We start from the raw sequence: 12,440 nt of genomic DNA on the forward strand, positions 1-12,440 counted from the left end.
AAGCAGCAGTGAGTGGTGGCATTTCATGAAGCTAATTAGATGCTGGACACCAAGCAGGCTTGTTCCTCTTTGGGAGGAGAATTACCTGCTGCCCCACCACACACCAGTTTCCCAGCAACTAGATGAGGTGGTGTCCCATCATCTTTCTGTGTTAGGAGAAGGCTTCTCCAGAACTTTCACAGATTCAAACAATCATAGAGGTTGGAAGTGACCTCAAGAGCTCATCAAGTCCAACCCCCCCCTTCCAAAGCAGGTTCCTTAGGACATACCACACAGGTAGACCTCCAGATGGGTCTTGATGGGCTGAAGTTTGATGAGTAGTCCCACCTTGCAAGCTACCAGCTCCACTAACTAACCCTTGGAGATCCAAATGAGTTTGCAAACTGGTTGTAGATGGTTTTCTCCTCCTTCTTTTTCTTGAAGGGAACGAGCAGTCAACACATCTCAGTCTGGGACACTTCAACTGACCGTGGGCAACCTGAAGCCTGAGGAGACCTACACCTTCAGAGTGGTGGCATACAACGAATGGGGACCAGGAGAAAGCTCCCAGCCCATCAAAGTCGCCACACAGCCAGAGTGTGAGTGTTCTGAGGGGGCTGGAGGGTGGGGGAGGTGTCTTGGGTGCAGGTGGTTGTGGGGCTGTAGGATGTCACAGAACCATAAGGGTGGAAAATGCAGCTTGAGGGGCATCAAATGGAGCTTAGAAGAGGTAAAGGAGGTGGTCCTCCTCCTGACTATGACCTGGTCAGGCCCCACCTGGAGTGTTGTGGGATAAAAGAGCCAGGGATTTCCTGGAGAGAGTCCAGAGGAGGCTCTGGAGATGATTAAAGATCTGGAGCATCTCCCCTGGGAGGAAAGGCTGAGGGACCTGGGGCTGTTCAGAAGCCTGAGAGGGGATCTGATCAATGGGGATCAAGAGCTGAAGGGTGGGACACAGGGGGACATGGGCAGCCTCTGCTCAGTGGCTGTGGGGACAGGACAAGGGGTGATGGGCTCAAGTTGGAGCCCAGGGAGTTCCCCCACAATGTGGGGAAGAACTTCTTCCCAGTGAGGGTGAGGGAGCCCTGGGCCAGGCTGCCCAGGGGGTGTGGAGTCTCCTTCTCTGGAGAGATTCCAGCCCCATCTGGATGTCTCCCTGTGTGCCCTGTCCTAGGGACCCTGCTTTGGCAGGGGTGGGGGTTGGACTCAATGACCTCTGGAGGTCTCATCCAACCCGGTCTGTTGGCTCAGTGAATCCATTTCCTCAAATAATCAGTTTAAAAGATCAAGAGAACAAATTCCACCTTCTTTAAAATAATCATCCAGACTATATGGGCTGGATTGAGAGAAGCAGGGATTTAAATCCCTGCCTACTTAAGCCATGTCTAATCCTTTCATGCCCCACGTGGAGACTTTGTGGGGTATTATTTTTGGCTCCTCAAGATGTTGTTAAAAGCAGCTTGAAAGAACCTCATCTCTTCTCCCAAGGAGGATTGATACTGATATCATCCCATCAATGTAGTGAGCACTGATGGCTCTACCCAAGCATCTTTAAGGGTTTAATGAGGACTAATTAATTACTAGGTGCTAATGAGGTAGGGGAGTATTAGTGTCCCCACCTGTGGATGACACCAAGCTGAGTGGTGTGGTTGAGACAACAGAAGGAGAGGAGGCCACCCAGAGGGATCTTCACAGGCTGGAAAGGTGGCACTGGGTGAACCTGATGTGGTTCAACACTGCCAAGTGTCAGGTTGGAGGAATCCCAGCTATATAGACTGGGAGAGGAGCTCCTGGAGAGCAAGAGAAGGACCTGGGGGTGATGGGGGAGGAGGAACTTCCCCTGAGGCAGCTGGGAAGGGTGATGGGATCCTGGGCTCCATCAGCAGAGGGGTGGCAGCAGGGACAGGGAGGGGATTGTCCCTCTCTGCTCTGCCCTCCTGAGGCCCCAGCTGGAGTCCTGTGCCCAGAGCTGGGGCCCAACACAAGGAAGATGTGGGGCTGGTGGAGAGGGGTCAGAGGAGCCCCGGGGATGCTCAGAGGGCTGGAGCAGCTCCCCTATGGAGAGAGGCTGAGGGAGCTGGGCTGGGGCAGCCTGGAGAAGAGAAGGCTGTGGGGGGACCTCACTGCAGCCTCCCAGTCCCTGAAGGGACCCCAGGAACAGGAGGGGGATCAGCTTGTTAAAGGGCAGAGACTGGCAGGACAAAGGGGCTGGAGTGAAGCTGGAGGAGGGAAGGGGGAGATGAGATCTTAGGGGGGAAGTTCTGAGGGGCTGGAAGGGGCTGCCCAGAGAGGGGGTGGGTGCCCCATCCCTGGGGGTGTTCAAGGCCAGGTTGGATGGGTCCCTGGTCAACCTTTTGTAGCTCCAGGCCTGGAGGTTGGTGCTCTACCTGTGGCAGGGGGGTTGGAGCTCTGTGACCCTTGGGGTCCCTTCCAACTCAGACCTTCCTATGATTCTGTGGATCCAGTAGTAAAAGAAGACCCATCAGTCCTCCTCCTGCCCTCCTTCTGTTCTCCTTTCTTCATCAGAAAGCCTGGGGGGAGCTGGAAAAGACCGCTTGTAGCAGCAATAGGATTTCAATGTCTTGTTTTAATGGGATGTAAAGAGGTTCTTAGGGCTCTGTCTGCTTTTTAGAAGAAAAGAGAATTTTAGGAGAAGATTGCAAGCTTAATGCCAATTTTTCAGGAGATGATTATTTGACAGAAGGGATCAGGGAGAGATTATGAAATGCTTTGTGTGCGCGGCGGAAAACACGGAGACCTTAAGCATGTTAGAGCTGCTCCTGCTGGAAACGTTGGGAGGGAATGAAAAGGAAAGCTGGGGAAGGGAAATAAAGCTGCTTTCAGTGTATTTCCACTGGATCTAACCCTGAAGTGACTTGAGATCAAAGGCTCTTTGTGTCTTCTGATGGCCAACTCTACCATCCGTGTCCCACAGGAGAAGGAGGGGTGGAGGGTGAAGGGGTTTGGCCATGGCTGGAGGGGAGATGTTCACCCAAGATGCTCTGTCACAACCCTTTTCAGCTGGGCAGGGGAGAAAATAGATGCTGAGAGGCTCAGGAGTGGAGATAAGGGTGGGGAGAGATCTTTCCACAATCAGCATCATGGGCAGAACAGGCTGACCATGGCCAGAGTCAGATAATGAGGAGAACAACCAGATCTTAAAGGACCTTCCCAGACTCAACTTTATCCATGATTTCTCTCCCTTCTTCCCCCTACTGTGGCACAGGGAGAGGCAGGGATTGAGGGAATAGGGGGTTGGGTCAGTTCCTCACAAGATGTTCTACTCCTTAGCTTGGTGGGAGGCTCATTCCTCACCCCCTTCCCCTGCTGCACCGTGGGGTCCCACCCATGGGAGACAGTCCCTCCATGGACTTCTGTGAGCTCTTTCCCATGGGGCATCAGCTCCACACCCAGTGTGGGTCCTTCCATGGGGTGCTGACGACACAGGCTCAGGACAGATGCCAAGTGAGGTGTTCCTCACCTACCACCACTCACCACGTGCTTACAGATGGACAAGAGAGAGCTGTTAGTGCAGGAACACCTCATAATGGGGATGTAATTTTGGGGAGAACCTCTCCAAAGACCTGGAATTCTGCTATCTGCTGGTTGCCCAATAGCTTGTGAGTTTGCTTCATGCCACAGCACGTCCCAATTGAGAAGAAAATGGGTTTATTTGGTGGTGAAGCTCTTCAGCAATAACCTTCTGCTTGACCTTCAGGTTTTTATCCCAATTATCATGTTCTCCTTCTTTTCTCACCCTCCAATTTCGCTTGAGTTGGAGCTGAAAGGTGCCAGTGAGCTATAGATAGACACATCTCCAACTACTGGGGTTCCTCACAGGTGAGACACATGTGAGGAACAGGGTTTTTTTGATGCTACTGGGAGTCCTAGGAGTTTATGAGGCTTTTTTGAAGCTCTTTTGTCTTCATACACGTGGAGGTGACAGCAGAAAGCAGCTGATGATTTGTATTCAGGAGGAAATTGGAGCAGTTAAAGTCTGTAGAACAAAAGGTGACCTGGGATTGTTTCCACAACCATTGTAAGGGATTAGTTGGTGGAGGAGTTGTGTTGTTCTTCACCCACCAGGGTGAACCTGTGTGAAGGGAAGTGGAATTGCACAGTCTGAATGATCTCCCAGAGTCACAAGATTGGAAAAGACCTTTGAGATCATCCAGTCCAACCATTCCTGTCTTCTACAAACCCAGATCCCTGAGCACCTCATCTCCCCTCTGTTTAACACACCCAGGGGTGGGGACTCAACCACCCTCCTGGCAGGGCAGGGGAGGTGGGGAGAAGGGCTCCCCTCAGCCTCCTCTTCTCCAGGCTCAACACCCCCAGCTCCATCAGCTGCTCCTCAGAGGATTCACCCTCCAGCCCCTTCCCCAGCCTGGTTGCCCTTCTCTGCACTCACTCCAGGACCTCAATGTCCTTCTGATGCTGAGGAGCCCAGAACTGGACCCAGCACTCCAGCTGCAGCCTCACCAGTGCCCAGTCCAGGGGCACAATCCCCTCCCCAGACTTACTAGCCAGAGAGGTTGTGGAATCCCCATCCCTGGAGGTGTTCATGGTCAGGTTAGATGGGACTTTGGGCAACCTGTTGTAGTGAGAGGTGTCCAGGCCAACCAGATGGTTGGACAACATCACCAGGACCTACAGTGAACAGATTGCTTGTCTTAAGGCACTGAACTTATTAATGAATTAGGTGTTTGTGCTAATTACTGCCTAGAAATTGAATTTCAAGGTGAAGTCCATGCCCTGAGCCAAGGGCACAGAGGTGGAACCTCAGTGGAAGAACCTTTTTCATTGCTTCATGAGTTTCAATTTCCACCAGAGTTTCTCCAGGGTGTATCTTCCATGGGTTCACCAGCCCATAATATGGGACCAAGGTCTTCAGCCTCTCTCTTTTCTTCCTATGCAGTGCAAGTTCCTGGGCCAGTGGAGAACCTACGAGCTGTGTCTACCTCACCCACCTCCATTCTGGTCTCCTGGGATCCTCCTGCCTACGCAAACGGCCCCGTTCAAGGCTACCGGCTCTTCTGTACAGAGACAGCAACTGGAAGAGAGCAGGTGAGAGATGACCAGAGAGGTTCTGCTCCTTCTGCAAGAAGGAGACATTCAGTGGAGCCAGCTGAAGGTCTTGAGAAGTCCAAAGTGGGTGGTTTTAGGGATGACACCCTCCAGGTGAGGTAAATGTTGCCCACACCAGTGATGAAAGGGGTAAATCAAGCAAGATCATCACCCAGGAATAATCCATGGTGCTGGTTGTCACATTTCCACCCCTTGCTTGATCATCTCTGTCTCCTAGAACGTGGAGGTGGATGGGCTTTCCTACAGGCTGGAAGGGCTGAAGAAGTTCACCCAGTACACCCTGCGCTTCCTCGCCTACAACCGCTATGGCCCCGGCGTCTCCACCGAGGATGTGACTGTCACCACGCTGTCAGATGGTGAGTAGGGACACAAGGACCACAGGGTGGGATGGTTGTGTCTCTATGGGTTGTAATCCTCCAGGTTTTCCTTCTCCCCTGATGTTTTGGGAGAGGTGGCAATGAAGTGAGGAGTTTCTTGAGTGTTTAGGACAGAAATCAGGTGTCCAGGACCTGCCAGCACCCTCTGAGCTGGTTTTCACCTCCAAGGTGAATTGGGTCCATCATTAGTTTGATGTCTAGTGCTCAGGATAAGCCACCTCCTTCTTTATGGCCTCTTAGGAGTATCCTTTCAGCTCTTCACCATCTTATGGCTGCACTTGAAGAGCCAACCACCTGGGGTTGGGTTTCCCTCCTGCTTCTAACACAGGGGTAGCAAATGAGCCAAGGCTTCCACCTCCACTCCTGGTGGTGGCCACACCAGCATCCTTCTCCCAGCTTGTGCTGTGCTCCTGTGCCTCATCCAGTTGAGCAATTGAATTCTAGTTCTCACTTAGTTCTGTGTCTGCACCTCAAAACTTAGGTCCACCTCACTCCTTGAAGTCACTGAGCCTGATCCCTACACTTGACTAAACCAAGGAGAACTTCATTGGAGTCATTTGGGCTACAAAAGTATAAAAAACATCAAAAATTAGAGGAGAAATTCTATCAGTGAAGTTGGTAAAGCAGAAGCTGGACCACAGATGGTCTGGAGATGCTTCAGGCCAGGTCTTGGCTGAGGCCCACAGCTTGACAGGCTCTTTCCAGACCATCATTGTGTTTAAAGATGATCTAAGAGGGTTCAACCAAGCTTTCAAAGTGGGATTTATCAACAGTTCATTCTCCTTCTGATAGCAACAGGGAGTAGGCAAGAAATATGTTGTCATGAGCTTCAACTTGTGGGGCTTTTCTCCTCTCAGATGACATGTGCTAATGGACATGTTCAGAAACAGTGCCCAACACATCATGTAACCACAGGCAGAGACATCTCAGTGGCTTAAAGATGTCACCAGGCTTCCTTTTTGTGCTGTAGATGATGCTAGAGTGAAAAGCATGAATGGAGAAGAGGGATGGAGAGTTATCCCTTTACATTTACCTAATTTTTCCTGTGGGTTTTAGTCTGGAGCAGGAGCACCCAGACTAAATCCCACAGGATCACATCTAGGTGGGGTTTGGATGTCTCCAGAGAAGGAGACTCCACAACCTCTCTGGGCAGCCTGTCCCAGGGCTCTGTCACCCTCACAGGGAGGAAGTTCCTCCTTATGTTCACATGGAGCTTCCTCTTGCTCCAGATACACCCCCTGCCCCTTGTCCTGTCACTGAGAAGGGCCTGGCTCCAGCCCCTTCCCCAGCCTGGTTGCCCTTCTCTGCACTCACTCCAGGACCTCAATGTCCTTCTGATGCTGAGGAGCCCAGAACTGGACCCAGCACTCCAGCTGCAGCCTCCCCAGTGCCCAGTCCAGGGGCACAATCCCCTCCCCAGCCCTACTGGCCACACTGGGTCTGACACAAGCAAATCCCTGGTCCAAGCTTCCTGTGGTATATTCGATGCTTCTCCTGCCACTGAGTCACCCTGTCCTCAGACAAAGGGGCTGAGTTATCCCTGGCTGCATCTGTCTCTCTTATTGCATCGTTAATGTGAGGTAAAATGACTTGAGCTCTAATTTCTCATGGTCTAATTAAGCTGTGAATAATAAACAAACCCCAAATTTTAACCAGGTGCATCCAATTTGTGTATCTGCTCCAGATACCAACGCCAAGGGGGGGGGGGAAATAATTGTCATCTCACAGGCTCTGGGTTTACTGGAGGAGCTCTCTGATTGTTTTATATCCCAAGGTATTAATTCTGAGACTGATGCTGATGTAAAACATCTCAGCTGAACAGGGAGTGAGGGGGGATCATAGAATCAGAGGGGTTGGAAGGGACCTCCAGAGATCATTAAGTCCAACCCCCTGCCCAAGCAGGGTCCCTAGGACAGGGCACACAGGGAGACATCCAGATGGGGCTGGAATCTCTCCAGAGAAGGAGACTCCACACCCCCTGGGCAGCCTGGCCCGGGGCTCCCTCACCCTCACTGGGAAGAAGTTCTTCCCCACACTGGGGGGGAACTCCCTGTGCTCCAACTTGAGCCCATCACCCCTTGTCCTGTCCCCACAGCCACTGAGCAGAGGCTGCCCATGGCCCCCTGTGTCCCACCCTTCAGCTCTTGATCCCCAGTGATCAGATCCCCTCTCAGGCTTCTGAACAGCCCCAGGTCCCTCAGCCTTTCCTCCCAGGGGAGATGCTCCAGGCCCTTCAGCATCTCTGTCCCTCCTCTGGACTCTCTCCAGGAGATCCCTGGCTGGTTGATCCCAGGGAGCCCAGAACTGGCCACAACACTCCAGGTAGGACACACTGCTGGCTCATGGGCACCCTGTCACCCACCAGCACCCCCAGGTCCTTCTCCTCAGAGCTCCTCTCCAGCAGGTCACCCCCAGCCTGTCCTGATCCCAGCAGTTATTCCTTCCCAGGTGCCAGACTCTCCACTTGCTTGTCTTGAACCTCACCTGGTTTCTCCCTGCCCAGCTCTCCAGCCTGGCCAGGTCTCCCTGAACAAGCAGCACAGTGTCCTGTGTGTCACCCACTCCACCCAGCTCTGGATCATGAGATAAGACACATGTTCCCAAAGAGAAATAATCAACATAATAGAAAGGCAAAGAAATAAGGGGAAAAGATCAAAGCAATGAAGGAAAATGAGGAGAAGTTTGTCTGGTTGGGGAAATAATGAGAAGAAAAAGGTTTCAGGCTAAACATGGTGCTGAGATTTCACCGTCCACAGAGAGGAATCAGGATTGAGAAAGCAGAGATCTTTTTCCTTACAACACCAAGTACATCAAAGAGACAGTTTCCCATCTGAGAGTTTTCTCCTCCAGTGTTTTGTTTTCAGAATGAGAGACTCCTTGAGGCCCCAGCTGGAGTCCTGTGCCCAGAGCTGGGGCCCAACACAAGGGAGATGTGGGGCTGGTGGAGAGGGGTCAGAGGAGCCCCGGGGATGCTCAGAGGGCTGGAGCAGCTCCCCTATGGAGAGAGGCTGAGGCAGCTGGGCTGGGGCAGCCTGGAGAAGAGAAGGCTGTGGGGGGACCTCACTGCAGCCTGAAGGGAGCAGAGGAACAGGAGGGGAATCAGCTTGTTCAAGGGCAGAGACTGGCAGGACAAGGGGGCTGGAGTGAAGCTGGAGGAGGGAAGGGGGAGATGAGAGATTAGGGGGAAGTTCTGAGGGGCTGGAAGGGGCTGCCCAGAGAGGGGGTGGGTGCCCCATCCTTGGGGGTGTTGAAAACCAGTTTGGATGTGGCCCTGGGCAACCTTGTGTAGCTCCAGGCCTGGAGGTTGGTGACCCTGGAGTTGGAGCTCTGGGACCCTTGGGGTCCCTTCCAACCCAAACCCAGTGTGTGATTCTATGAGGGGAGCATGAGCAGAGGCCTCTGTCTCTGTGGCAGCAGTGAGGGGATGCCCTTTCCAGGAGCTCCCAGCTCACTCAGGCTGTAGTTTACCCTGGATCTTTTCCGACAAGCGAATCTCTGTGACTTGAGATCCTCAGACAACTTTCTGTGTGCCTTGTTCCTTGCCTTCCTGTACCTCTGCCTCCAAACAAGCTGAATTCACAGATTATTTTGATTCAGATTCCATTTTTTCATCCTTTTTTGCCTTGTTATCATCTACACAAGCCCTAACAGAGGGCAAGGAATTTACTCTGCGACTTCCCTGCCAGCGGGACCCTCCTCTTTTAACTCTACTTACTTGTTGTCTTTTGTCACCTTTATTTAAACCACTCTTTTTCTTATTAGCCTTAGCTCTCCCTGACTTAAATCCTTAAACAGCAGCAGCCACTGAGGCTGCTACAAAGTGCTGCCCTTTGGGGATTTGTTTATTGACCGTTAGACGTGAGTCAACAGAGTCCAGCGTCAAATCATCCAGGGAAATGATCTTTTCTATGACTTTCCAGGATCCTGGATTACACCAGGGAAGTTTCTTAGATCAGCACAGTGTTCTGGCATGTCAGCCACTCCTCCCAGCTTTAGCTCATGGGTGGATGCTATTCCCTCATCAAGAAGTTGATGCATCACCAAGTACAAACAACTTCTGAAAGCTCTTGGCTCCTTGGTGGTTGAATTTGCCAGCAGCTAGAGGAATATATATATATAAATAGATAAATATATTTGAGCTGTGGTTGCACAAGCATATTGGAAATATATATGGAGAGACACAGAGGAAAATAAGCAGGTAGTTGTAAGTGAGTAGTTGTTAATACATCTTGAGTATTCACTGGCATCCGCGCTGTGGAGCCTGATCCTTCCCAGGGCTGGGTGAGCTGAGCAAATGGATGGGATAAATGAACAAAGGAACTTTTAAGAAGGGAATAAACCCCCTTGAGTCAGTAGCATTTGGTTGATTTAAAGTGGTGGGTGCCACAGCATCTTTGTAAGGCTGTGTCTAACAGCTCCCAGTCCTATTTAAGGGTGAAAAATCCATTTATCAGAATTAATAAATGAAGTTTAGTGGTAGAATGAGGTCTAGATTATAGAATGCCAAGCAGACCCTTAATGCAAACCATTCCTTTTTTAAAATCCTCCCTATATTTCTTTTCATTCTCTTCAAAGCAGCCTTGTAGCTGAGAGAGGAATACCCCACTCTGTATGGGAGAGGTGGTGTGAAATGCACTTGAAGGCATAAAAGGCAGAGAAATTGCAGCACGTCCTTGTTTAGAGCTGACCAAGTTGATAAGAAATAACTGACTTCTCACCACAGGGAGCCTGCTGACTGGCTTTTTAAAGGGTTTCCTAATAGGTCTATCAAAAAATGGGAAGAAATGAACAGATGGGGTTGGGGTTTTTTTTCCCCCCCTCTCCCTAGGGGACCCTCTGAAGAACCACCTGGATTAGCTGCGTGGCTGTGATGGGATTATAAACTAGGTGTAGAAGAGAACTACCTGGTGTAAACTGAATTTAAACATTAAAGATAATATTTCTAATAGAATTTTTGCCTTCTTTTTCCCCCTTTCCAGTGCCCAGTGCAATGCCTCAGAATGTCTCCTTGGAAGTGGTTAACTCCAGGGTAAGTCCACCACCTACCTCATGAGTATTTCTGTAGTTAATTCCTACTTTGTGTAGCTCCCACATCACATCTCCAAATGACCCTGTTAAAATAAGACCAGAAACCCTCTCCAAATATTTTAGCACTGATTTTTTTTTAATCCTCCCAAGGGGTTTCAACCAAAGGTGGCATCACTTCAGCTTCAGGGAAACGAGCAGCAACTGCTCCCTGATTGCAGATGAACATCTGCAATAAACTTAACTGAGCTTTGATTAAATGGAACAATCCCAGGGAATAATGAGAAGCAGGATGTGTTCCTGGGGGAAAAAGGAGGTGTGGGAAAGAAATGGTTCATTATATGCACCCTGTGCAGGTAGATCTGTTGTAGTCTTGTTTATTCCAACCATTATTTTCTTCTGAAAGGGTTTTTTTTCCTCTTCAATCCACTATTTTCCTCCTAATGGATCCATGATGAAGCAGGTTGATATTATTTCCAAGCACAATATTGTAGTTAATAGGTGTTAATTAGACTTCCTGCTCCTTGAGTGCTATTTCTGAATCTATTCTGAATATGCCTTCTCATTCATTCCTGCCATTTCCTACAAGCACAGCAGCTTTTTATTCTAGAACTCATTTCAGATGTGGGAAAACTCACACTTCAGAGCAGGAAAGACACCCCCCCCCAGCCCTGGAAGGGACCCCAAGGGTCACAGAGCTCCAACCCCCCTGCCACAGGCAGGGACACCAACCTCCAGGCCTGGAGCTACACAAGGTTGCCCAGGACCACATCCAAACTGGTTTTCAACACCCCCAGGGATGGGGCACCCACCCCCTCTCTGGGCAGCTCCTTCCAGCCCCTCAGAACTTCCCCCTAAGATCTCATCTCCCCCTTCCCTCCTCCAGCTTCACTCCAGCCCCCTTGTCCTGCCAGTCTCTGCCCTTTAACAAGCTGATTCCCCTCCTGTTCCTCTGCTCCCTTCAGGGACTGGGAGGCTGCAGTGAGGTCCCCCCACAGCCTTCTCTTCTCCAGGCTGCCCCAGCCCAGCTCCCTCAGCCTCTCTCCATAGAGGAGCTGCTCCAGCCCTCTGAGCATCCCCAGGGCTCCTCTGACCCCTCTCCACCAGCCCCACATCTTCCTTGTGTTGGGCCCCAGCTCTGGCCACAGGACTCCAGCTGGGGCCTCAGGAGGGCAGAGCAGAGAGGGACAATCCCCTCCCTGTCCCTGCTGCCACCCCTCTGCTGCTGGAGCCCAGGATCCCATCACCCTTCCCAGCTGCCTCAGGGGAAGTTCCTCCTCCCCCATCACCCCCAGGTCCTTCTCCTGCTCTCCAGGAGCTCCTCTCCCAGCCTGGATCTGAGGCTGGGATTCCTCCAGCCCAAGTGCAACACCTGACACTTCCATAGCATGAAGGCAGGATGTCCCCTCAGGTCTTTAGGGGTTTCCATTTTGCACAGCTAATAAGGAGTGAAAGTCTAAAGATTAAGGAGTATTTTTCTAATCCCTGTTGTGCTGGGAACATCAAATACCTGTCAGTTTGATCTTTCTCTTGCACTTCTCATTCTCATCAAGCACGTTCTGATTTATTTACCTTTCTTTTAATACACCCAAGTTGCTTTCAAATTCCTCTTCCACTTAGTGCCCAAAGGGCATGGGTGTCTTGGCACATCTTGTTCCAACCTTTCATGTTTACTTTTGTCTTGCTTATTCTCCTGGGAAAATGTCACAGAGCAGCTGATCACGTTTTGGTGACCTTTTGCTGGGATCATTTCCATTTCAAGCTCTTAAAATAAAACTAGAAAACAAGCTGGTGGGTAAAACACTCCCTGAGGTGGTGTGGGGTTGCTCCTCCTACCTACCACCTCTCTGAGCAGCCTGTTCCAGCCTCTCCCCACTCTCTCTGCAAAGAACATCCCCCTAATATCTCATCTCACCCTTCTCTCCTCCAGCTTCACTCCATCCCCCTTGTCCAACCTGGCCTTGAACACCT

The 12,440-nt window shown here is 51.0% G+C and overlaps 1 protein-coding gene across 1 annotated transcript in view; it reads left to right on the forward strand.

Annotated features, from left to right (window-relative positions):
* DCC (DCC netrin 1 receptor) overlaps positions 1-12,440 on the forward strand; it is a gene marked incomplete at both ends in the record, with an annotated part of 309,485 nt that overhangs the window by 215,203 nt on the left and 81,842 nt on the right. The window contains 4 exons of the mRNA XM_084278967.1: positions 424-578; positions 4,898-5,046; positions 5,285-5,423; positions 10,424-10,473. Of these exons, the coding sequence (XP_084135093.1) occupies positions 424-578; positions 4,898-5,046; positions 5,285-5,423; positions 10,424-10,473 (493 nt within the window). The remainder of the gene's footprint in view (positions 1-423; positions 579-4,897; positions 5,047-5,284; positions 5,424-10,423; positions 10,474-12,440) is intronic.

Source organism: Gallinula chloropus (assembly GCF_964237585.1).
Source record: "Gallinula chloropus genome assembly, chromosome: Z".
In the NCBI taxonomy this organism is placed as follows: domain Eukaryota; kingdom Metazoa; phylum Chordata; class Aves; order Gruiformes; family Rallidae; genus Gallinula; species Gallinula chloropus.